This window comes from Scyliorhinus canicula, chromosome 5 (assembly GCF_902713615.1).
Source record: "Scyliorhinus canicula chromosome 5, sScyCan1.1, whole genome shotgun sequence".
Lineage (NCBI taxonomy): Eukaryota > Metazoa > Chordata > Chondrichthyes > Carcharhiniformes > Scyliorhinidae > Scyliorhinus > Scyliorhinus canicula.
Genome location: NC_052150.1, coordinates 155991385 through 156018895, shown reverse-complemented (window position 1 = coordinate 156018895; position 27511 = coordinate 155991385). Strand labels below are relative to the sequence as shown.

General features: G+C 48.8%; 1 protein-coding gene across 2 annotated transcripts in view; it reads left to right on the top strand.

Moving 5' to 3' along the window:
• Nucleotides 1–27511, top strand: part of LOC119966349 (zona pellucida-binding protein 2-like) — a 116781-nt gene that overhangs the window by 51873 nt on the left and 37397 nt on the right. For both annotated transcript variants that reach the window (XM_038797874.1, XM_038797873.1), the window contains exon 6: nt 15831–15910. In XM_038797874.1, coding sequence (XP_038653802.1) covers nt 15831–15910 — 80 coding nt within the window. The remainder of the gene's footprint in view (nt 1–15830; nt 15911–27511) is intronic.

Below are 27511 nucleotides of genomic sequence, written 5' to 3'. Positions count from 1 at the left end.
CACAAACGGAGTCTTCGTTTTGCAGAGGGCAATGGATCATATGGTGGACCAGTACGGCTTACGGGCTACCTTCCCGTACTTGGACAACGTCACCATCTGCGGCCATGATCAGCAGGACCACGACGCAAACCTGAGGAGGTTCCTCCAGACTGCCCGGGCCCTCAACCTCACGTACAACAAAGAGAAATGCGTGTTCCACACAACCCGGCTAGCCATCCTCGGCTACGTCATGGACAATGGGGTCCTAGGCCCAGACCCCGACCGCATGCGTCCCCTTAAGGAACTTCCCCTCCCCCGTAGCCTCAAGGCACTCAAACGGCGCTTGGGGCTTTTCTCCTATTACGCCCAGTGGGTCCGCAGATATGCGGACAAAGCCCGGCCACTCATTAAGACCACGTTTTTTCCCCTGACGGCTGAGGCCCAGTCGGCTTTCAGCCGTATCAAGGCCGACATCCTCAAGGCCGCCATGCACGCGGTGAACGAAGCCATCCCCTTCCAAGTAGAAAGCGACGCATCAGACGTCGCCCTGGCTGCTACCCTCAACCAGGCGGGCAGGCCAGTAGCGTTCTTCTCCCGAACCCTCAACGCCTCGGAAATCCGGCACTCTGCAGTCGAGAAGGAGGCACAAGCCATAGTGGAGGCCGTGCGACACTGGAGGCACTACCTAGCCGGTAGGGGGTTCACCCTCGTCACCGACCAACGGTCGGTCGCCTTTATGTTCGATAACGCACAACGGGGCAAAATAAAGAACGACAAGATTCTGAGGTGGAGAATAGAGCTCTCCACCTATACGTACGATATTAAATATCGCCCGGGGAAGCTCAACGAGTCCCCAGATGCCCTGTCCCGCGGCACGTGCGCCAACGCCCAATTGGACCGCCTGAGATCCATCCACGATGACCTCTGCCAACCGGGGGTCACCCGGCTTGCCCACTTCATCAAGTCCCGCAACCTACCCTACTCCACGGGGAGGTCAAGGCCATGACTAAGGCATGCCAGATCTGTGCGGAATGCAAACCGCAATTCTATCGACCAGACAAGGCCCGCCTGATAAAGGCCTCTGGGCCCTTTGAGCGACTAAGTGTGGACTTCAAAGGGCCCCTCCCGTCCACCACCCGCAACATCTATTTCCTCACCGTCATCGATGAATTCTCCCGCTTCCCTTTTGCTGTCCCATGCCCCGATATGACCTCGGCCTCCGTGATCAAGGCACTGCGCAGCATCTTCACACTGTTTGGTTTCCCCGCTTATATCCACAGCGACTGGGGTACATCATTCATGAGTGATGAGCTGCGTCAGTACCTGCTCAGCAAGGGCATCGCCTCGAGCAGGGTGACGAGCTATAACCCGCGGGGAAACGGGCAAGTGGAGAGGGAGAACGCGACAGTTTGGAAGGCTGTCCTCCTAGCCCTACGGTCAAGGAGTCTCCCAATCGCCCGCTGGCAGGAGGTCCTACCCGATGCCCTGCACTCCATTAGGTCGCTCCTCTGTACGGCCACGAACGAGACCCCTCACAATCGTTTGTTTGTCTTCCCCAGGTAGTCCATCTCTGGGGTCTCGCTTCCACCCTGGCTGACGACTCCGGGTCCAGTCCTACTCCGGAGACACGTGAGGAGCCATAAAACGGATCCAATAGTCGAGAGGGTCCACCTTGCTGCACACAACCCCTCAATACGCCTACGTCGAGCACCCCAATGGCAGGCAGGATACTGTCTCCCTGCGAGACCTGACACCCACTGGCTCTCCCACCGACCCCACCGACTCTTCCACCGACCCCGACGTTTTCCCCACCGACCCCCCCCCCCTCTACCGATGCTCCCCGCCCCGCACCGACTGCTGACTCCGACAGCGCCCCCTGATAGCGCCCCCTGCCCCCCAGCCGGCACCGATCACCCTAATCACCCCAGCTACCCTCCCCCCCCTCCAAGGCGGGCAAAGGCTCAGTCAACCGTGCTCCCGGATATACCACCTTCGGAACCGACCGCATCCACGGCGCCACCACCGGAGCAGCGAAAGTCAGCACGGACGATCAGACCACCACAAAGACTGAACTTATAACTCAACTTCACCCCCGACGGACTATGTGTTTTTTTTTAAACAGGGGGTGAATGTGATGAACGGTATTAATAACTGCTGTAAACGGTACCTGACCTTTAATACCTTGCCCCTTTAAGATGCTAGGAACCCTGGGGGACTCCGCCTCTGGCTACGCCCCCAGGAAACGGTATATAGGATAAGGCTCCATGTGGTGAGCACACTTCTCTCGGATGCTGTTCAGTTCTCTGTAGATTAAAGCCTTTTGATTACCGACCTCGCTCTCGCGTCGTAATTGAGGGTTCCTCAGGGTAGCTACTCTGTCATCCATATACATGTCCCGAACCGTCAGTATCCCCTCGTCCTTCTCCATCTTTTGAAGGTGGCATCCATTATTGCGGGAGTAAACCTGTGGTTGTTGCAGATGGGGGCCATGGTAGACATTTCGATGAGGCCGAAGTGTTGCTTCATTTGGTACCAGGTTCGGAGCGTGGCTACTACCACTGGGCTTCTCGAGTATTTGGTCAGGCAGGGGGGGAAATGCGTTTGTGACTTGGGCTCAGAGGAATGTCCCTATGCAGGAACTCGCCTCCATCTTCACCATTCTGTTCCTGGTTCCTTCCCCTCACTCTTTCTGCTGTGGCCGGCCGGTGATAGAATGGTAGGTTTGGGAAGGCCAGACCTCCCATGTTTCTTTTCCTTTGTAGGGCCTTCTTTTGGATCCTTGTTTTTTTTCTCCCCCCGCCCTACCCCCTCACCTCGCCATGGGAGCACTGTACAGTAGTTTCACTCAGGAAGTGAACCCTAGTCCGATCCCAAACCGTTCCAGTACCTCTATGAGGTACTTCCACTCGACTCTGTCGAAGGCCTTTTCTGCATCCAGGGAGATGATTACTTCTGGTGTTCTCTCCTCGGTGGGGTCATTATCAGGTTCAGCAAGCGCCTGATTTTCGATGCTAACTGCATGCCCTTGACAAAGCCTGTCTGGGCCTCCGTGACTACCTCTGGCACACAGCTTTCCAGCTGCTTTGCCAGGGCCTTTGCCAGGATCTTTGCATCTGCTTTGGGCAGTGAGATGGGCCTTTGGGACCCACATTCCGTCGGGTATTTGTCCTTTTTGCGTTTCAGTGAAAGTGAGGCTTGTGCCAGTGTTGGTGGCGGGGTGCTCCTAACTAGTGATTCTGTGAACATCTCCTGCACGTGCAGGGCCAATGTGGGCGCAAACCTTTTGCAGAGGTCTGCCCGGAATTCATCTGGCCCGGAATTCACCGCGTGCATGGAGTTGATACTCTCCACCCACAATTGGCATGTCCAGTCTGTCGAGGAACTGCTTTATCCCCAAGTCCCCCTCCAGGGGCTCGGAGGTATACAGCGCCTGGTAGAAGGTTATGCCGGCTTTGTCGATATTTTCTGGCGGGTAGTCTGCCGCTTTTGTCTTTGACCTTAGCTATTTCCGTTGTGGCTGCCTGCTTTCTCAGCTGGTAAACCAGCAGACGACTGGCTTTGTCTCCGTGTTCGGAGAAGATTCCCTGTGTTTGGTGGAGCTAGTGCACTGATTTCCCAGTGGAGAATAGGTCAAAAGCTATTTGTCGTTTCTTCCTCTCAGCCAGTAACTTTACAGCCGTGGTCGAGGAGTACTGTCATTTCACCTCCAGTATGGAGTCGACCAGCTGCTGCCTGGCCCTCTCATTCCTATCCCTGCATGCCTTATACGCAATAATTCCCCCCCCCCCCCCCCCCCCGTTTCACTGCCTTCAGCACCTCCCAGAAGGTGGAGGGTGAGACCTCCCTGTTCTGGTTGTTGGTAACGTACCCGTCTATGGCCTGTGATACTGTTTGGGAATGCCTTGTCGGCAAGGAGGACCATGTCCAGCCTCCATGGGGGGAGTTGTGCTCGGCCCGCCTCCAACTCACATCCATGTAGTGTGGAGCATGGTCGGATATTACGATTGCTGAGTACTCCTACCACCCCTGGAAGCATAGTTTTCTCCACTACAAGAAGTCAATCCTAGTATATACCCTGTGTACCTCGGAGAAGAAGGAGAACTCCTTCTCCCCTGGGTGTGTGAACGTCCAAGGGTCCACTGCTCCCATCTGTTCCATGAACATGGCCAGTTCCTTTGTCATGTTTGACTTTTTCCCCGATTTTGGGTTTCATCTGCCTGTCCGTGCGTCCTGCAGGCAATTAAACTTCCCCCCCACCCCATGATGAGTCAGTCTGTGTCTATGGTTTTCTTCATGAATTTTGTATTTTCCCAGTTGGGAGTGGACACATTAACAAGGACCCCTTCCAAGACACCATTAACCATGATGTACTGTACCCCCATAACCGTCTGGGGTTTCCCTTTGCCCAGGGGCCATCCAAGAAGGCCACCACCATTGTGTACATCATGTGGATGTGCTTCTGCACTCCGGTGTTTCCCTTTGTTTGAGTGCCCTCCAAACTGGCTGTTGGGGTGCCTTTGTTTTCCTTGCCGCCATGTGCGAGCCAACCGAGTGCCCTCCCCTTGGCTTTCCCCCAGACCTGTCTCCAAACCCTTCACTCCAATCCCTAAGAGTTTCCCAGCCTTTCCCCCTCTGTTTACCGCTCTATTAACCCACCATCTAGAATATTCTCTCCCCCGTTGTCCCTTCCCCTCGCTCGTATTTCCTTGTGTTAGCTCATCCACTAGCGCGGTGACTCCCACCCTCCCCCCTCCCGAGGTCAATCTATATCTCCCCCGACCAAGCGTGCCTCTTCCCCCCTTTCCTCCACCTCACCCCCTTCTTCATCCTGTTACTCTCACTCACTGCTTCCTGGGATTGAATGTTGGACTTGAAGATGAGGCGGTTCAGTCCCGCCCAAATGGTCTTTACAACATTCTTTGTTGTTGGCCGATACGATTAAATGTCTGATTCACTACTGGTTGCCTCCCAGCCCATGCTTGTGCACAGATTTATCTGCTTTTGAGGGTGTGGTGAAATAATATTCCCTGCCCTGGAAAATTACCCAGAGCTTGGCGCGGTACAGCATCCCGAACCACACATTGTTCTTATAAAGGGTTGCTTGGCTTTGTTAAATTCCACCTGGCACTTGGCCAGGTTGGCCCCAATGTCCTGGTATACCTGGATCGAGTGTCTCTCCTAAGTATAAGATCTTGTGTCTCTTGCTCAGTTCAGGATCTTTTCCCGGTCTTGGTACCGGTGCTTTATCGTAATGATGGCCCACGGCTGCTCCCCGGCCTTAGGCTTTGGCTGGAGTGACCTGTGGGCTCTGTCAATGTCTTGAGGTTTGGGGAAGCTTTCCCCTCCAACCATCATCTGGGCCACGTACTCCCGAGGGTTCCTGCCCTTGGTGCCCTCCGGTAGATCCACAATGTGGAGGTTTTGGCGATGCAATCAATTTTCTTGGTCCTCAACCTGCCCCCTTAGTGTCCCTGTGTCGCCACCACCCTTGCCATCTCTGTCTCCATGAGGTGATCTGATCACTCTGGTCAGTCGCGGCCTTCTCCAGCTCTCTGATCATCACCTCCTGCATCTCCAGACACCATCTGTCTTTTCCAGCACTGCTTGCAAAGTAACCAGTGCCTCTGCTACCACCACTTTTACCGTCGCCATCAGTTCAAATTTGATGCCGACCTTGAGCTCTTGGAGTTCCTGTGTTAGGAATTCCCTCTATTTGTTCATCGAGAGATAGCCCGGCACATGTTCTGGCGGTCCATCCCGTTCAGGTGTGACCGGGACCTTGTCGCCCCGCGAGTTCGACATCGCCTCAGTCTTTCTCTCCCTGCTTTTACTGCCTCTGCCCTGTCTTCAGCTCCGGTTGTTGTCTTGACATGTTTCTTTCATTGTGGTGGTGTAGGAGGAGGCTGGGTTTTTTTTTCCTGGGTTTAGTGGGCTAATAGTGAGCTATTTTGGGTTAGAAGTGCCTAATTTTGAGTTTCCAGGAGGAGAGCCCCCTTTTGTGTGTCTGCTCAGCACATCCGCGTCACGGGAAGACCTTGCCAAATTTAAATCTGACGGTGTTTTATTAATCTCTCCTGTGAGTATTGGGGAATTCCAGGAGGGATAACTAATTAGTAGTCAGAAGCATAAATCCGAGTTGATTTTTACCCCTCTTCACCTTTCAAAGCCTTTCCTCTGGCAGGAATAAATGTGTGCAAGTATTTCACTGTTTCTGTTACCTGAATGTGAAATTCAATCATACTTTGATCACTACTCCCCAGGGGATCCTTAACCTTGAGATAATTAATTAAACCTGCCTCATTACACATTTCCAGATCCACAATAGCCTGATCCCTAAATGGCTCCATAACATATTGCTCTAAGAAATCACCTGAATGCACTCCATGAATTCATTCTCTTGGCTGCCATTTGCAAATTTGATGAGCCCAATCTATGTGGAAATTAAAGTCGCCCATTATTAATGCAGTGCTCTTTTTACATGCATTTGCTATTTATTAATTTAAACTCTTTCCTACAGTGTGGCTACTTTTTGTGGGTCTATACAAGCAGCACGGTAGCACAGTGGTAGCACTTGTGCTTCACAGCTCCAGAGTCCCAGCTTCGATTCCCGGCTTGGGTCACAGTCTGTGTGGAGTCTGCAAGTTCTCCCCGTGTCTGCGTGGGTTTCCTCCCACAGTCCAAAGATGTGGAGGTTAGGTGAATTGACCATGCTAAATTACCCTTAGTGTCCAAAACAAAAGGTTAGGTGGGACCACGGAGATAGGATGGAGGCGTGGGGTTAGGCAGGGTACTCTTTCCAAGGGCCGGTGCAGTCTCGATGGGCCGAATAGCCTCCTTCTGTACTGTTAGTTCTATGATTCTATGATTCCTACCACTCCCTTCCTTTGTCACTTCCACCCGAATCGACTTTCCACCCTCTGAGCCCAGACCTTCACTCAGAACTGTACTTACTTCCTCTTTTAGTAGCAGTGCTACCCCAGTGTATTTTTCTTCCTACCTGTCTTTTCTAAAACCATATAATCCTGAATATTGATTTCCCAACATTGCTCTCTTTGCAACCACATCTCAGTAATGGCTATCATATCAAACCCATTTAACTTTATTTGTGCCGTCAATTTATTTCTCCTGTTTTTTATGCTACGTGCATTAAGATACAGAATTCTTAATTTTGTTTTTCTTTCACTTTTCCTTACACTAAGCCCATCTTTAGGGACAATAGAGCCACTGTTTTTTTTGTCTTTTATTTCCATGCCTTCCTCTTTTGCTTTTACTTTTTCTGTCTTTTGTTTCTAACCCAGTTTCCATCTCCTCTAACGGTCCTGCGAAGGTACCCATCCCTCTGCCATACTAGCTTAAAGCCTCCCCAACAGCACTAACAAACAACCCTGCAAGGACATTGGTCTTGGTCCTCTTGGGGTGTAACCCATCCAGTTTGTATTAGAACAGTACAGCACAGAACAGGCCCTTCGGCCCTCAATGTTGTGCCGAGCAATGATCACCCTACTCAAGCCCACGTATCCACCCTATACTAGTAACCCAACAACCCCCATTAACATTATTTTTTTTTAGGACACTAAGGGCAATTTAGCCTGGCCAATCCACCTAACCCGCACATCTTTGGACTGTGGGAGGAAACCGGAGCACCCGGAGGAAACCCACACACACACGGGGAGGACGTGCAGACTCCGCACAGACAGTGACCCAGCCGGGAATTGAACCTGGGACACTGGAGCTGTGAAGCATTGATGCTAACCACCATGCTACCGTGCTCCCCTATTGGTCCCACCTTCCCCAGAGCCAGTCTCAATGCCTCAGGAATCTGAAACCCATCCTCCTACACCAACCACCCCTCTAGATATGCTTTCATCCTGCCTATCCTCCTATTTCTGCTCTCACTACCACTTGGCACTGGCAGTAATCCTGAGGTTGCTACCTTCGAGGTCCTCTGCTTCATTTATCACCTAACTCACTGTGGTCATCTTTCAGAACTTCATCCCTTTTTAAAATCCATACAATTGGTATCAATGTGTACCATCACCGCTGGCTCGTTGCCCCCACCTCCAAAATGTTCTGCAGTCACTCTGTGACATCCTGGACCCTAGCCCCAGGGAAACAACATACCATCCTGGAATCAATTTTGTGGCCATAGTAATGCCATACAATCGAATCGCTTATCACTATAGTCCTACCCCTCTTTTTCCTCCCCGTCTCAGCAGTTGAGCCACTGGTGGTGTCACAGACTTAGCTTTCACTGCATACCCCTGAGAAGTCATTACCTCCAAGAGTATCCAAAGCAGCATACGTGTTTGAGAGGGGTATGGCCCAGGGGACTCCTGCATTACCTGCCTATCTCTACTCTCCTGGCAGTCACCCATTCTCTTTCTGCCTGTGCAGACTTAGTCTGGGGCGTGACCAAATGTGCTATCCACGGAAATCTCAGCCTCATTGACGCTAATCCCAGTTGCTGCTCCACGTGGACTGCTCCAAGTTTTCAAGTTGAAGTTAATGGGCATCTGTTCCTGACAGAAATTGTGAAAAAGGAAGGAGGATCAAATAATCAAGGGCCACAAGGGTCTCCTCAGAAAAAGCTCTCCCATAACCGGCGGGTGAGGGCTCAGACTGGTGGTGGCGTGCCGGACTTGAGAATCCTCACTTCCTTTGAGGAGCATGACCTGGAGGTAACTGTTGTGGCTGAGGACAGGGCAATCACCAACACGGAGGCTGGTGGGCGCCCCAGAGGTGAGAGACCACCAGGCTCCACTCGGAGGACCTGTCAAACGTGAGTAGTGATTGCCTTACTGACTGACCAATCCCTCCCACTGACCACATGTCCATTTCACCTGCATGCTGTCCAGCAGCTGACGGCAGCGGCCCATCCCGGGCAGCCTCCTCGCCTGACTCTGGGGAGAACGCCTTGGAGGAGAGCACCGGTGATGTTATAGTTGTGGCACAGCTATCACCTACACCCTCCACCAGCGCAGATACACACACCCCTGTGGGAAATGTTAGTGGTCAGGCTTCTGGGGCACAATCTAGTGATCACCACACTGCTGCTGAAATACATAAGGTGGAGGCAGGAACTCCCCAGGCAAGACAGCATTCAGAGGTCTTCTGGATCCCTGGATCCAGCTGGGTCCCAGTCTGATGCTGAGCCTCTGGAACAGAGTTACCCGGAGCTGATGGAGATGATCGGGAGCAGCCGGGACGTTCAGAGGGAGATGTCAGCGTCACTCCAGCAGATCCGTAGCCGATTGGAGGAGTGCCTGAGGCTACGGACTCAGGAAAGGGCACCGGCAGTGAGTGGCACCGAGGCCAACACTGAGAGGGTGGGGACTGCAGTGGAGAGCCTAGTGCACGATGTCGGCACCATGAGTGAAGGTGTCCAAAGCGTCGCACAGTCAGTGACGGCCATGGCTGACGGTCTTGGCAGCATGTCTGCCTCACTGGGGGACGTCCCCCAGTACCAGGCCGACCTTGATGGGGTTCTGTGGGACATGTCCCACTCTCAGATAGGAATGGCCGAAGCGCTGCGGAGCCTGTCCCAGTTGCAGGTGGGCATGGCTGAGGCACTGCAGAACATAGCCCAGTCACTGGGGGGTGTGTTCCAGTCACCGAGGAGCATCACCTAGGATGTCAACACGATAGTGCGGACTATGGGAAACCACCAGGGCTGGCAGAGCCAGATAATGCAGGGCCAGCCGGAGCCCGGCTTCAGTCCAGGTTTCCGATGGCCTTTGACAATTCTTGCTGATGTTACCCTGCCTGTCTTTGCATCTCCATCATGTCCCTTAGGGCCACTTCCATAGGCTCATCATCGGACTTGATCTCAGCAGGGGCCTGACCTTCAGCAGCCCTCCGACTGTCAGAGACCTCTGCTGCCATTGTCTCCACCAGCCAGGAATCATTAGATTGTTAACCCAAACCTACTCTAGAACTAGGTTCCGAGCTGCGTGTACCTGCGCTGGAGGAGGGTGCAGGTGAATGCCGTCAGTTCTTCATCTGAGGATAATTCTGCTTCCTCCTCAGAGGTGGTCTGGGGGCTGGGGCTGAGTCTTCATTTGGAGGAAGTCCCTCACTCTTTTCTTACTAGTACCTGGAATAGAGAGAAGACAGAATTAGTAGTTGACTAAGCAGGTACATATATTAAACAGTTATTACCTGCATGTTGTCAATGTATATCGGATGCATCATCACTGGCTTGTCAGAAAGGTTGATTTTCCACTTTCAATAGAACATAGAACATACAGTGCGGAAGGAGGCCATTCAGCCCATCGAGTCTACACCGACACACTTAAGCCCTCACTTCCATCCTATCCCCGTAACCCTTCCTAACCTTTTTGGACACTAAGGGGCAATTTATCATGGCTAATCCACCCAACCTGCACGTCTTTGGACTGTGGGAGGAAACTGGAGCACCTGGAGGAAACCCACACAGACACGGGGAGAACGTACAGACTCCGCACAGACAGTGACCCAGCGGGGAATCGAACCTGGGACCTTGGCGCTGTGAAGCCACAGTGCTATCCACTTGTGCTACCGTGCTGCCTGTGGTGAATGAGATTCACACGGTATTATAAGTTACCAATGTCCCTCTGTACCAAGTATATATATGTATCAATATTGTAAGTGCAGTTGTACTACCTGACCACCAGGGGGAGTAGCTCTGGGAGTACTCGAGAGTTTGTACTGGGCTCCCCCCTTGGCTCCGCCCAGAACTCCTCCCCCTGGAGCTGCTGTATAAAGATCCGTGCCACAGAGTCAGCCAGCCAGTTCACCGAAAGTTCAACGGCTAACAGGCTGGCTCTGTTGTAAGTATATTAAAACCGCTATTCTAATCCTACAAGCACGTGTCCGTAGAATTGATGGTTCCATCACTGCCCAATTTAAGAACAATCCCTCTTCTCACTAGTGTCCTCTGTGGACTGTTCTTCAAACTGTGACAAGGTCCGCAAGGTTCCCATCAGTCATGACTCTCTCTCTTTCGTTATTTATAATCTTGTCTGTATAAAGACAGATGGCTTGATTGTGAGGACAATGGATGAAAAAGTAATTCAGAAGCATGCATGCCTATTGGTTCTGCTGAGTCCTCCCCAGTAAGGGATTAAGGTGTTGTTTGTGCTAGAATTTAAATGAGATGGCAAGTTTAAAGTGGCTGGCAGACATTCAGTGCTGATGTCCCATCTGCAGGTCGTGTATGACATCCTTGTGGACTCTAACCCTTAGACTGCCTGGTTTTGAAAGTGTCAATTTACAGTGTGTAAAAGTTTGACTTACCCTGGCAGAGCACAGCAGATCAGTCATCCTTTTACAGGTGCACCACAGAAAGCATCCTATCTGGCTGCATCACAGCCTGGTATGGCAACTGCTCGGCCCAAGATCGTAAGAAATTTCAGAGTGTCGTACACACAACCTAATCCATCACACAAACCTGCCTCCCAGCCATTGACTCTGTCTACACCTCCCGCTGCCTTGGGAAAGCGGGAAGCATAATGAAAGACCCCATCCACCCGGCTTACTCACTCTTCCAATTTCTTCCATTGCGCAGGGGATACAAATGGCTACATGCACGAACAGATTCAAAAACAGCTTTTTTCCCGCTGTTACCAGCTCCTAAACGACCCTGTTATGAACTGACCTGATTAATACTACACTCCTGTATGCTTCACCCGATGCCAGTGTCTAAGTATTTACATTGTGTACCTTGTGTTGCCCTATTATGTATTTCCTTTTCATTTTCTTTTCTTTTCATGTAGTGAATGATCTGTTTGAGCTGTTCGCAGAATAATACTTTTCACTGTACCTTGGTGATAGAAACCAACCTTTTATTATAGGTAAAAGGGGCTAAAGGAAGAAATTATTTAGAGAAATCATATGAACTAAAATATAAAGTCATACATTAACCATGACAGTAAGAAAGCTTAGTGCTTGTGATTTGATCTGATAAGCACATTTTCGCAGACTGTTAGATTCTGCTCTAGGTCATGCTGTGAAAAGACCCTTTGTCTCACAAAGAACTTGGATGAAATCATAGTTCCATTTCGATGGTAACGGTTGGTCAGCTCATAGTGATAATTTATTGTTGGAAATGTGTTTCACTGGAAAAATACAGAAATTTTTTATCTCTTAATTTGACAGCCAGACACTTTGGCCGAATTAAATGAATTATAGATTAGTTAAAACCAATCACAGCTGTAAAAAGGAAGAATCTTTAAAGATAGTAATCGCCTTAAAAGTTCAGGTATCGGGGTGGGAAAGCCAGTCTAGAATCAATTCAAGCTATCCTCTGAAACCTATTATATCTGCTTGCTTTGCAAAATCGCTATTCTATTTTAAACTGCGCAGTCCTTTTGTACTGTATATCTTGATTTGAAGAAATTACCAGGAGCTATCATTGAATTCAACAATCTATATTTGCAAAAGACAATCATTCTGATTAGCTTGCTGCAGGGCTAGTTGGAACGTCCTAAATTTTGTACTTGAAAATTGTAGCTTACCAATAGACACTACTGGCTGACAAAATAAAAGTTGAAAATTGCTTTTAACCCAAGAAGCCAGTCTTGAATCTCTGTTATTTGATATATGATATGGCGTTACAGATATACGAATAGACACAGAGATCCTACAATTGGCGTAGTCGAACTGACCTAATTAATACTACACTCCTGTATGCTTCACCCGATGCCGGAGTCTCAGTATTTACATTGTGTACCTTGAGTTGCCCTATTATGTATTTTTTTATTTTATTTTCTTTTCATGTACTAAATGATCTGTTTGAGCTGCTTGCAGAAAAATACTTTTCACTGTACCTTGGGACATGTGTCAATAAACAAATACAATACAATGCAATCATCCATTTCCGGCACTCCACTTCTCTGGGTCCCATGGGCGCTCATCACTCCAGCAACCTCCACCCAGGCCATCATGGAATGTGGCGACTCGGGACTTTTCACAGTAATTTCATTGCAGTGTTAATGTAAGCCTACTTCTGACAATAAAGATTATTATGATATGGTCAGGTGAGAGGACCTCCTGCTCCCATTCCTTGGAAGGAGGACCTCTTGGGATCAATTCTCCGCTCCGCTGCACCACATTTCTGTCCCAACCCGCCAGCGGGATTCTCCATTACGCCGGCTGGTCAATGGGGTTTCCCATTGTAGGGCAGCCCCAGCCGTAGGGAAATCTCCAGGCGCTGGCGTAACAAAGAATCACGCTGGTGGAGAATCCCACCTCTTAATTTTACCTGGATGGACTGGAGGAAAGTAAGACCATAAGACATAGGAGCATAATTAGGCCACTTGGCCCATCGAGTCTGCTCCGCCATTCAATCATGGCTAATATTTTCTCATCCCCATTCTCCTGCCTTCTCCCTGTAACCTCTGATCCCCTTATTAATCAAGAACCTATCTATCTCTGTCTTAAAGACACCCAGGGAGGCTTCACTGAACAAAGGAGCAGATGGTTTGCTTCACTTTGATGCCACAGTTTTCCTCTTCACCACACCTGGCCTGGCATGACTGAATGTCTCTCTTGATGTCATTTAAATATAGCACCAGGACCTTTAACCCCATGAGGTAATGGCAGGGTAGCTAACTTACTGACTGCCCTGCCACAAGATTTGATGAGCTCCTTGCTGATGCTTAATTAATAAGCTGAAAAGCAGAAGATTCTGCATGTTCAGCCGTCCAGCCATGCAGTGGGAATCACGCTGACTTTCCCACCCACCATGAGACAAGTCTCCAGAATGGGAAATTCCACCCAGTAAGTATGACTATGTCAGATGGTTGCTTGACTAGTCTGTGGGACAGCACTCCCAATTTTGGCACAAGCCTCAGATGTTAACCAGGAGAAATTTGTAGTGTTGACCATGCTGGGTATCCCATTGTCATTTCCAGTGCTTGGGCCCATGCTGGCTGGTGGATCGGGTTCCATTCGTTTTGACTTTCCTGTCGTAATTTGGTACAACTAAGTGGCTTGCATTTCAGAGGGCAGATGAGAGTCAACCATAATGGTCTGGAGTCACATGTTAGCTATACTGAATAAGGACAACAAATGCCCTTCCCTGTGTGCAGTTCTGGAATCCACATTATGTGAGGGATGTGATAGCACTGGAAAGGACGCAGAAGAGATTTACCAGGATGTTGCCTGGGCTGGTAAGTGTTAGTTATGAAGAGAGTTTGGATAGACTTGAATTGTTTTCCTTGGAGCAGAGGAGACGGAGAGGGGACATAATTGAGACGTATAAAATTATGAGGGGCATAGAGTAGACAGGAACAAACTTTTCCCTTTGGTGGAGGGGTCAATGACCAGGGGATGTAGATGTAAGGTGATTTAGAGGGGATGTGAGGGAAACCTTTTCACCCAGAGGGTGGTGTGAGTTTTGAATTCGCTGCCTGAAAGGGTGGTGGAGGCAGAGACTCTCATAACATTTAAGAAGTATTTAGATGTGCACTTGCGATCTCAGGGTATACAAGGCTATGGGCCAAGTGCTGGAAAATGGGATTAGAATGGTTAGGTAGTTTTTGATCAGTGCAGACACAATGGGCCGAAGGGCCTTTTCCGTGCTGTGTGATTCTATGACTCTATGGGCTGGAAGTCTTCCACCCCGTCCACCGCAAGATTACCATGGGTGGGTCATGGACAATGTAAAGGTCCATTGACTTCGGATGAGAATTTCCGGTCACCGGGCGGGCGCGACCGGAGAATCCTGCTGCTGACTCTAAAGGGATGTTAGTGAACAAGATGTGTTTTCGTGGCGTTCAATTCAAGATTTATTAACCAGCTTCCGTGAATGAGTTTGAAACCATGCGCCCGCAGCATTCATGATAATAATAATCCTTATTGTCACAAGTAGACTTACATTAACACTGCAATTAGGTTACTGTGAAAAGCCCCTAGTCGCCACATTCCAGCGCCTGTTCGGGTTCACAGAGGGAGAATTCAGAATGTCCAATTCACCTAACAGCACGTCTTTCGGGACTTGTGGGAGGAAACTGGGGTACCCGGAGGAAACCCACGCAGACACGGGGAGAACATGCTGCCCTGGGCCTTTAGATTACAAGTCGAGTCACATTACTACTGTGCCACAGTCCTCCTGTGAAGCACCCTTGGACACTTTAGTATGTTAAAGATGTTATATAATTGCATGTGAGATATTGAACTAAGGCCCTTTCTTCTTCTTCCGGCAGATATAAATAATTCAAAGGTATAAGTAAGAAAATTGGGGAACTGTTCCAGTGTACTCACTCATTTTCCTCCCTTAACCAATACCGCCAGAATAGATTAGTGCATTTCCTAACTGCACTAATCTTGCTGCATTTATACTGGTTGCCGTGTTTTCCCACAAAAATAATGTTTCAAAGTACTTCCTGTGCTGGAATGTTTTAAGATGCCATAAAATTCAAGTTATTTTAATATTTTCTAATAGTTAGTTCTTCTGAAACGTTCTGATAGTTATGGAGCAGAATAACAATATTACTAAATTATTTTTTCCCTGCATGAAACAACCAAATTTCTGGACTTATTTAAAAGCAGCTGAACATTTCTGGCATCAGCAGCTCCTAATAGTAAACTAACTTGAAATGATACAAGATTTCTAAATGACCATATCTACCAAATGGTTCCTCCTCCATTTCTTTCCCCTCCATTCCGCCCTCACTTGCTGACTTTCCAAAACGTAGCTGAGCTCTGAACTCCCTTTGTGGGAAATGATGGAAACCTGCAACCTCCCATTTAGATCATTGTTCTTACATTGAATGGTGTCAATGTAATTCAATTGTACTGTTAGAAAAAATAATATATCTGTGGGAGAAAGTGAAAATATATGGTTAGAGAAACTGTCTTTTCTTTTGCAGTATTTCCATTTGCACTTGGCTGGGCAGATCAGTGTGATGATTTAGAGTGTGACCAACAATCCGAAGACCGTGTCAAAAAGGTACCATTGTGTCTGGCTGTATTACCATTTCGCACATTGTACATTCTGAGAATTAGAAAGTTTTAATTTACCATAGTAATCCTATTGTTGATTCCTACACTAAAATCTTTGGATCTAATCCTGGACCTGCACAACGGTAAAAATAACTTGGCCGGGATTCTCCCGCAATTGGTGGGGCGGCCTCACCCCGGTGGGGTTGGCACCGTCCCAACTGGCGCCAAAGGGCCGTCGTGGGCCGGCGTGTTCTGGCGCATGCGCAGAACCGCCAACATGTTTCCTGCGCATGCACAGGGGATTTGTTCTCCACGCTGCCATGGCGGAACCTTACAGAGGCCAAAGCGGAGGGAAAGATTGACCCCACAGCACAGGCCCGCCCGCAGATCAGTGGGCCCCGATCGCAGGCCAAGCCACCGGGGCCGGATCCCCCGGCCCCCCCCTCCCGAGGACTTCGGTAGATGGCCGACAAGCCAGGTCCCGCCAGGATGGACCATGTCCATTTAACGCCGGCAGGACTGGCCGGAAATGGGCGGCCGCTCGGCCCATTGGGGCCCGAAGAATTAACGGGGGTGCCTCTGCCAACGCCCCCCGACTGGCGCAGCATGATCTCCACCCGAAAACCGGCGCCGGAGAATTCGGTAGCCAGCGTCGGAGCGGCGTGATGGGATTTACGCAGCCCCCCGGCGATTCTCCGACCCGCCCGGGGGGGGCCCCTCAAGAAGCGCCATCGTTACATCTAATAGGCTGTATTTCAACCAATGTTTGTACTCATTCTAAACAAGTTATTTGAAACACAAATGCAGGACAATTCGCACAAGAAACATTCAAACTTCAAAAGGCTCAGCCTAATTCCTGTAAAGGTTAATCAAACAGAATCAGGCAACACGATGGCGGAGTGGTTAGCACTGCTGTCTCATGGCACCAAGGTCCCAGGTTCGATCCCGGCCCTGGAACATTATCCGTGTGGTGTTTGCACATTCTCCTCTCTGATAGAGGTCTACAAAATTATGAGGGGCATAGACAGAATGGATAGTCAGAGACTTTTGCCAGGGTAGAGGGGTCAATTACTCGGGGGCATAGGTTTAAGGTGCGAAGGGCAAGGTTTAGAAGAGATGTACGAGGCAAGTTTTTTACACAGAGGGTAGTGGGTGCCTGGAACTCGCTGCCGGAGGAGGTGATGGAAGCAGGGACAATAGTGACGTTTAAGGGGCATTTTGACAAATACATGAATAGGATGGGAATAGAGGGATACAGACCCTGGATGTGTAGAAGATTTGAGTTTAGATGGACAGCATGGTCGGCAAAGGCTTGGAGGGCCGAAGGGCCTTTTCCTGTGCTGTATTTTTCTTTGGTCTTTGTTCTTTGTATGGGTTTCGCTCCCACAACCCAAAGATGTGCAGGTTAGGTGGATTGGCCACACTAAACTGTCCCTTAATTGGAAAAAATGAATTGGGCACTCTAAATTTATTTTAAAAAAAGGTTAATGAAGCAGAATCAAAGGATTTAGAAAACAAATGAAGATAAAGTAAAAGGCATAATTCTCCAACTGCATGCTTCTAGCAGGAAGTCATGTCCTACTGGTCATAAATATTGGAAATTTCCATTTAGATTGGTTATGATTTTCCAGTCAATTAAATTAATGGTCAGAAATAATAAAGGTTCTTCGGGGCCCAAATTTCCAAAATGCCTCCAGAGCCTGAATTTTGTCAGAGAAGTCTGGCAAAATTTTCAGAGAAGCCCTACAGTGCAGAAGAAGGCCATACGACCCATAGAGCCTACACTGACCCTCTGAAGGAACACTCTACCTGTAGTAATCCACGGGAGGCAGGAGTTCCGTCACCACACCAATATTTATTTACAATAACGATATTACAGGAGCAGCTACAAACAGTGCTGCTAGCAGTCCAGTCAACTTAATGGTAGCCATGATGTGGAGATGCCGGCGTTGGACTGGGGTGAGCACAGTAAGAAGTCTTACAACACCAGGTTAAAGTCCAACAGGTTTGTTTCAAACACGAGCTTTCGGAGCACGGCTCCTTCTTCAGGTGAATGGAAAGGCTTGTTCCAGAACATATATAAACATTTCTGGAACAAGCCTTTCCATTCACCTGAAGAAGGAGCCGTGCTCCGAAAGCTCGTGTTTGAAACAAACCTGTTGGACTTTAACCTGGTGTTGTAAGACTTCTTACTGCAGTCAACTTAAGACTGCTCACAAAGCCTACACAGGTGATTATATGGGCCCCCTCAATGAGCTATCATTGAGGGAGCTCATACTCCAATTGGCCAACCAATAAAGCCAATTGGAGTTCATTACACCCCTCCCCCCCAAGGTCCGAGGAATTCCTGCCAGCTGGCATTCGTCTGAGCTTCTTCCTGCTCCTCATGTCTGGGTCTGTCACCTCTGTGTCGTCCGCCGGGTCGTTCTCCGAAGTGGGCGGGGTGTACCTTATAGGTGCCCGTCTTTTCCTTGACGACCTCCTTGGAAGTTGTTCTTCCTCCTCCTCAGGGAGAGGTGTCGCGGCGGCCTCGTCGAGTGTGTCCATCTCCGACTCTGATGACTGGATGACGGGGTCTGGAGAAATTGCTCGGGGCTGGGGTGTGGGTATCCTTTCCGTCTGGGCTATCCCAGCTTGAGGCGGTCCTGCTTCGCCTGCCTCCAGGTGTGGTTCCGCTGCCCTTATTTGGTCTAGGTGTTTCTTCAGCACCTTACCTCCTATTGAAACCTCATAGGATATGGGCCCTGTTTGGGACTCTACCGTGCCTTTGACCCACGTTGGTTCATTCCCATAATTCTTGACCCAAACCGGTGCCCCCACCTGGAAATGTCTCTGCTGCCGACTATTATCATGCCCCCTGCGTTGGGCCTCCTGTTGTTTCTCCACTTTCCCTGTTAAATTTGGGAAAAGGAGACTCAGCCTCGTTCGCAGCCGCCTTCCCATTAAGAGTTCAGCTGGCGGTATGCCCGTTGTGGAATGCGGTGTGGTCCTGTAATCAAACAGCCAGCGGGAGAGCTTTGTGTCTATTGACGCTGCCGGCTGCTTCTTGAGTCCCGCTTTAAGTGTCTGGACCGCTCTCTCTGCCAGGCCATTGGTCGCTGGATGGTAAGGGGGCCGTTTTGATGTGACGGACTCCGTTTTCCTTCAGGAATTTTCCAAATTCCCCACTTGTGAATGCCGTTCCATTGTCCGACACCAATGCCTCCGGAAGTCCATGTGTTGCAAACGAGGCCCTGAGCTTTTCAATTGTCGATGTTGTGCTTGCCGTGTTTACCCGGTGGACGTCCAACCATTTGGAGTGGGCGTCCACTATCACCAAAAACATTGAGCCCATGAAAGGGCCGGCGTGGTCAATATGCAGGCGGGTCAACGGTCTGCCTGGCCATTCCCACGGGTGCAATGGTGCCGCTGGTGGCACTCTTTGCCCCTGTTGGCACTCCTGGCACCGACGTACCAAGGCTGCTATGTCTGTGTCCAAACCTGGCCACCAAACGTAGCTTTGAGCTAGCATCTTCATTTTAGACACCCCTGGGTGCCCGTGATGTAACTCAGTTAAGATTGCCTGACGGCCCTGAGCTGGGATGATTACCCGGGCTCCCCATAATAGGATACCGTCTTCTACGGTTATTTGGTCCCTTCTGCTCCAGTATGGGTGCATCTGGGTCTCCACTGGTTTTTCCAGTTCCCCTGTTAGCAGTAAATGCTTCATCTTGGCTAAAACTGGGCCTTTTTGCGTCCACAACCGAATATGTTGTGCATCTACTGGTAGGGTGTCCAAAAAATTTAGAGTCATCACTGTCTCCTCTACTTTTGGTATTTGCGGCGGAGTGTCCGGGAGGGGAAGTCTGCTCAAAGCATCTGCATGTGCTACTCGCGTTCCCGGTCTGTGCTCCAGAACGTATCTATATGCCGCCAGTAGCAACGCCCAGCATTGGATTCTAGCTGATGCAATCGGGGGTATTGACTGGTCTTCTTTTAATAACCCTAATGACGGCTTATGGTCCGTCACTACAGTGAATTTCCGCCCGTACAGATACTGGTGAAATTTTTTTACTGCGAATATCACCGCCAGTCCTTCCTTCTCGATTTGGCGTACTTCCTCTCAGCCATCGCCAAGGTCCTCGAAGCATAGGCTATTGGCCGTTCTTCCCCATTCCTTCTTCTATGGGCTAAGACGGCTCCTACCCCGTAGGGGGATGCATCACAAGTGACCACCAACTCCTTCCTTGGGTCATAATGCTCTAGGACATTTTCGGATGACAGCTGTTCCTTAATGTCCCTAAATGCTCAGTTTTGGTGGGTGGACCATTTCCATTCTTGCCCCTTTTTTAGTAGCTGGTGGAGGGGTTCTAGGATGGATGCCCTATTTTCAATAAATTTTCCATAATAGGTTACCAACCCTAGAAATGATCGTAACTCCTGGACCGTGGTGGGAGCTGGGGCTTCTTTTATTGCCCTTACTCTGTCTTCTAATGGATGTAAGCTTGACTCGTCTACTTTATATCCCAGGTACGTCACTTGTGGGGCCAGAAAAACACATTTTTCCCTTTTTAGCCATACGCCTGTTTGTCCTACCCGTGATTAAGACATCGTCCAAATAAATCGCCACCTGCGGTAGTCCCTGCAGAATATTTTCCATCGTACGCTGGAATATAGTGCAGGCTGATGACAAAGGTTGCCTAGTATAACGAAAAAGGCCCTTCAGGGGTTGATCGTAGCGAACTTCTGGGAGCCCTTGTCCAGTTTTAACTGCAGGTAGGCGTGGCTCATGTCTAGTTTCGTGAACAAAAGCCCACCTGCCAATTTGGCATATAGGTCGTCTATTTTCGGGATTGGGTATTTGTCCAGCAGTGCGTATTTGTTTACTGTCTGTTTGAAATCTCCACATAGACGTATCGAGCCGTCTGTCTTCAAAATTAGTACCACCGGCGCTGCCCATTCCGAGAACTGTACTGGTCTGATAATGCCGTCGCGCCGTAACCTTTCTATTTCGTCATCTACTTTCTTCCTTAATGCAAAAGGTACCGGCCTGGCCTTACAAAATTTCAGGAAGGGCTCCTGGGTCCACGTGCAAAGTTGCTTTGGCGCCTATGATTTCCCCCAAACCTTCCTGGAAGACCTCCGGGTATTTTTGGAGTACTCCACTCAACTGCCCGCTTCCACTCTGGAAAATTTTCATCCAATCTAATTTTAGGTCTTTCAGCCAGTTCCGTCTAATTAAGCTCGGTCCGGAGCCCTCTACTATCGTCAACGGTAATCTGAGCAATTGTTTCTCATATTCCACAGCTACATGAGTCGTGCCTAGAACTTCCAGGGGTTCCCCCGTGTAGGTTTTAAGTTTCGTCGATGTTTTTGTTAGGGTTAGTGGCTGGAGTCCATCTTTGATTTTTCTAAATGCTGCCACTCCCATTACTGATACGGCCGCACCCGTGTCTATTTCCATTATTGTCGGTCGCCCGTTCACCCGTGGGGTAATCCTAATGGGTTCTGCTTTCTTCGTTGTAATATTATATAATTGTTCCCCTTCGGAGGAGGATGGGGTGTCTAGGTTGTGTACTTCCCTGCGTCCCCACCTGCTATTCCTCTTTTGCCACCTCCTTCTAGGGTTTCTGTCGTTGTTACCCCACTCTGTCTGGTGACAGAAACGGTCCTTCTCTGTTGGGGGAGCCTCAGCCGGTACTTCCCTCTGTCTCCAGTTAGTCCTGGCAGACTTGGGGGCAGTTCTGGGGTTTTCCTTTTTCCCTCTATTCCTCAGGTTTTTCCTGAGAGTGGCTATCTGATAGCAGGACCCGTTGTGGTAGTCCCTCTCACAGGTGTCTACTTCCATTGGCGTGCCCTGTAGTTCCTGCGCCCCACTTGCTGCCTTTTCTAGGGACAGTGTGAGCTGTAACGCCTGCCTGCAGTCTAGCTCCGTTTCCGCCAACAGGCGTTTCTGTATTGTGAGGTCGTTTATACCACACACTAACTGGTCCCGAAGCATTTCATTTAGCGTCGGGCCGAACTCACATTTTTCCGCCAGCCTTCTCAGGCGGGTCAAGAAATTTGTGACTGACTCCCTGTCTTCCCGCTTCGCTGTGTAGAATCTGTACCTACGCAAAATGAGGGGTGGTTTTGGGTTGTAGTGCTCTTTCACCAATTCCGTTACTTCTTGGAAAGTTTTCGTGTCCGGCGCATCGGGATAAGTCAGACTACGTATAATGGCGAAAGCGGAGGGTCAGCACGCCGACAGCAGGATAAGCCGTCTCGTTTTGTCCGTCAGTATATCATTTGCCTGGAAGAAGTAACACATTCTCTCCACATACTGGGACCAGTCCTCAATAGCCGGGTCGAATGCCTCTAACCTCCCAAAAAACGGCATTTTTAAAATGGCAAGGCTTACCCTCCGAGTGCGGCAGCTGGTCTCCGCAAAATTCGTAGTTTACCTCGTCGCCACTGTAGTAATCCACGGGAGGCAGGAGTTCCGTCACCACACCAATATTTATTTACAATAACAATATTACAGGAGCAGCTACAAACAGTGCTGCTAGCAGTCCAGTCAACTTAAGACTGCTCACAAAGCCTACACAGGTGATTATATGGGCCCCCTCAATGAGCTATCATTGAGGGAGCTCATACTCCAATTGGCCAACCAATAAAGCCAATTGGAGTTCATTACACTACCTATGACCACGCCCACCCTATCCCCATAACCCAATAATCCCACCTAACCTTTTCGATACTAGGGGCAATTTAGCCTGGCCAATCATGAAGCTCTCCCCCTCTGGGAGTCTCCCGGAATCTGGCACATCATAATTGAAGATTCTTTTGTTTTTCTGCCTCCATAGATAGTTCAGGCAGAGTTCTATTGGGCCCCCTCCACCAACACCCCGATTCCCTCCTTTCCCCTCTCTCCCCAGCCCCCCTTCCTTTCCCTTCTGTTGGTACAGAGGCGAGGGTATCTGGTCTCTCCAGTGCAAAGTTCAGTGCTTGTACCATTTGGTCTTTGTACAACTGTGTTGTGAACTGTTTAATAATCAGAGTATGAAAATGAAAATGAAAATCGCTTATTGTCACGAGTAGGCTTCAATGAAGTTACTGTGAAAAGCCCCTAGTCGCCACATTCCGGTGCCTGTCCGGGGAGGCTACCTCCCCTCCCCGTACGTTGGTACTGATGGTGGGCACCCTGTTTCTCCAACACAAAATTAGTGTTTATACCGTTTGGCCTTGTATATATTTTTTACTGTTTTAATAAAAATATATGGCCAATCCACCGAACCTGAACATCTTTTATTCATGAGAGGAAACCAGAGCACCCGGAGGAAACACCGCAGATACGGGAGGAATATACAATCTCCACACAGAAAGTGACTCATGGTTGGAATTGAACCCGGGTCTCTAGCGTAATGAGGTAGCAGTGCTAACACCTGTGTCAACAGCAGCTACATGGCTACCATTGGGGCTCGTGTTCCTTTAAATGATGGGAGTCAACCCCAAGAGATGCTGACCAACTGGAGGGGCAGAAGCTCTTCAGTCTCAGCTGCACCACTGAGAGTGGTGTCCACTGCAGGGAATGCATCTAGTCGAGAGGTCACAGTGATGGACCATGTTCTTGGAAGATGTGAGTGAGTTTGTGGGTAACCCTAGGGCCAGTCTGGCAGCCCTACTGAGGACGCAGTTTGTTAATGTGGAGGTAGCCATTCCCAGGGACCACTCTGCGGACTACAGAGTTCCAGAATAGGAGCCCATTTTAAAACCCTCCCCTCCCACGACTGGCAGAATCCACATAGCTAGAATCCGTCCACTGTTGGTAAAATGCCAGTGACAGGGGGGAAGAGATCCTTCAATTGAACTGCAGGGCCATCCTCCACCTGCCCTGATGCTAGTCCTGGAAGAAAGTCATCTGATGGGAAGACAATAGGCACTCTACCCTTGCCTTTTATAAGACCACAAAGGAGTACCCACCGAGAAGTCCAAAGAAACTAGTTTAATTACAATAACTATTATATATATCGTATGGTAGATCCCAACTGGGTGTGCCTTGACACTCCCCCATTCCCCCGCTTAACAGGGCAGGTCATGTTCTTCAAGGTTCACGGGGAAGTTAATTGTTTCCACCCTGTAAGATAGTTTCAGATTATAACACCGTCCCTTGTGATTTAGCACTCTCACTGCCTCTTGTCCGACCTAGAGGAATGGTGATAGGGAGTGCCAGATGTACTCCGATTCCACAAGGACCAAGACTTAGAATTCCTTTGTTCAACCGGGTTATTTACTGGCTCATGCTAGGGAACTCATACCCATCCAAGATGGAGCGTGTGTTCACTGAAAATATGCAAATTGTTAGTTTTACAATGGTATACACATTGTGATTACACCAATCAGCAAGTTGCACAGTAATGCTCCGTTATCTCAGCCCAATTATGTCTTTCCGTGTGTCCAAGTCTGGATTACTTCATTACAGTTCAAGTGAGTACATGTGATTATAACCTCTAATTACTGTTAATACTATATTGTCCAATCATTACTAAGGCATTGTAACATGGACTACCTGTGGTTAATCCTGTGCACTTCCCTGTCCTGCTTGATGTACCCTCCAACTGGTAAAAGTCAGACCCTCATGAGAAAGCCAGAAAATGATCCTATTTTACAGAAAGCAAAGAAATAAAGGGAAAAAAATAAAGGGAAAAGAAAAAAAATGAACAAAAATGATTTACAGCTAATTACTCGTCTGCTACCTTAATGTTACGAATAATTAACTATAATTAACTCAAAATGTCATATATTATGTAAAAAATTAACCCTAGTTTCTTGACACATTATTGTTCTAATACAGGCATCCAACAAGGTTCCATAAAGGACATTGGCCAGGATTTTGCGGCCCCACCCTCAGCTGGGATCGTCCTTTCCAGCTGAAAGTCACTGGACCTTTGGCTGGTCTGCCACAATCCCTGCCATAGGAGGGCTGGAAAATCTCAGCCATTGGAAACTTGAGTACATAACATGAACTCATTACTGGCCATTAATTTCAATGGCTGGATAGGTGGTGGCATTAGTTGTATTGTTACTGGACTAGTGGCAATACCACTCCAGAGGACCAGGGCGAAATCCTGCCACTGCAGATGGTAAAATTTGAATTTAATAAAAATCTGGAATTAGAAGTCCAATGATAATCATGAAACCATTTTTCATTGTTGTACAAAACCCATCTGGCTCACTCATGTACTTTAGGAAAGGAAATCTGCCATCCTTACTTGGTCTGGCCGACGTGTGATTCCAAATCACAGCAATGTGGTTGACTCTTAACTGCCACTTTAAGGGCAATTAGAGATGGGCAATAATTGCTGGCCCTGCCTGCGATGCCCACATCCCATGAAGGAATTTTTAAAAATTTGATACAATTACTCATGAAGTGAAAACTGAATAGTGGTATGTAGTGAGATATTGTTTAATTGTGATGTTACACCCTGGTAAGCTATATACGAGGACACATCATAGCTGTCCTGTCAACAACAATTAATAATAAGAGCACATTGTCATGTTCTCTATTTATGAGATAACTACAGCAAGTTACTGATGCTGCAAACTTATAGCACAATGCTAATTGAATCTTTCCAAAAGCACTCAAAATATCTTAAGAATGTATTTTTTGCATATTGCATTAACTTGTAAAGTGGGGCAGCACGGTGGCACAGTGGTTAGCACTGCTGCCTCAGGGCGCCGAGGACCCAGGTTCGATCCTGGTCTTGTGTCACTGTCCATGTGGAGTTTGCACATTCCCCCAATTTCTGCGTGGGTCTCACCCCCACAACCGAAAAATGTGAAGGCTAGGAGGACTGGCCATGCTAAATTGCCCGTTAATTGGATTTTATTTTAGAAACTTGTAAAGTTTTGTTAGGAATAGTCTTTCATTGATGTCCCAGTGTTTCTATATGTGTGAGGTGATATTCCTGCCTGCTATACAGAATCTAAAAATCCAATGCAGAAACTGATAATATTAAATATTGTGCAGCCTGATAGTATCATTACAAGAACAACAATTTGTATTTATACCTTAATTTTAACTTGGAAAAATAACCCCAGGTGCTTGACAGTGGCATAACAAACACTGAATCGAAATAAAGCACTTAAGCATAATACAAGTGGCTTAATCTCTAAAGTTGTGCACGTGAAGCTGGACCAGGGCCCTCGGGAGGCCATTCGGGATGTCGGACCAGCCAGGGTTGGAAACGGGCAGATGTTGTAGCCTTCGCCTAGTTGATCGCCTGAAAGCGGATCCTGTTGGGATAGAGATCAACCTCTCCACCCTGTGCCCTGGCGTGGTGGGGGACCTGTTGACATTCTTGACTCTTGAGAAAGTCAAATTTGAACTGAGGGGAAGGATGGACTGGTTCTACAATTCATGGGTGTTATTCATTCTGCATTTTCGAGAATTGGATTACATCGAACATGGGGGGGTTGGGAGGGTTGGGGGGGAGGCCGACTGTATGTGTTAATGGTAACTATGGGTGATTCCTGATTCCTTTTTTGTTATTTGTTTATGTTAACATGCGGGCTGCTGTTTAACATCCGGGCTGCTGTTTGGGGGTTTGGTGGGAGGATGGGAGGATTCCCTGGGGCCCCCTCACCATGCCCCGACTCTCACTCAGGGCACACCCCGACCCAATCACCGCTGCGCAAAAAGTGCCAGCTTGGCACCTTTTCAGTACCAGTCTGGTACCCTGGCAGTGTTATTGATATGGGGATTGACAGTGCATTCATTACTGATTCTTGTTTATTGTTGGTGGGTGTACATTTGGGAAAAATGTGAAAAAAAGAGAATAAAAATATATTAAAAAAAAAGCATAATACAAGTGGCTTAATTAAATGTTACTGGATATCTTGATACCCAACACTCTAATTACCCAAAAAAGGCTTTCCAGTTCACAAAGTAAAATGGATACTAAGCCAAAGGTAAGATTGGGAGGAATGACCAAAATCTTAGCTAAAGACATGTGCTACAAAGGAAGGTCTTAAAGGAAAGAGCCCAGAATCAGAAGAATAGAGTGTTGTAGAGGTGATACAGAAGTATGAACAAGAGTGTGGCATGGAAAGATTTGAACACTAGGATAAACACCAGCCCCGCTCACCGAAGCTCCTCAGTGCAAGGAGAGATCGGGAAGCAATTTTTAAATGGCGTCCCGATCTCTCGAACCTCCCCCCTCCCCCAAGCCCAACTCAGTGTAAGGAGTTCCTGGGCCCCCTCACCATGCCCTGACTCTCACTCAGGGCACACCCCGACTCAATCACCGCTGTGCAAAAAATGCCAGCTTGGCACCTTTGCAGTGTCTGGCACCCTGGCAGTGACCCTGTCAGCTGGCAGTGCCATCTGGGCACCATGGCACCACCGGGGCACCAGGCTGGCAGTGCCAGGATGTCCATGTGGTACCAGCAGTGCCAGAATATCACCCTGGCCAGAGGGCATGCACCTGGGGCCCTCCATCCTTTGGGAGACCCGCATGAGTGCTGTTCCATCTTTTTCCTATTTGTGGACGCCAGCACTGAATGGTGCTCGCCGAGGTTTCCAATGCAAAGGGGATAGATCCCAATGCCTTGGTTACCTCAGGGAACTGCATTTGAGAGTGATACTCGC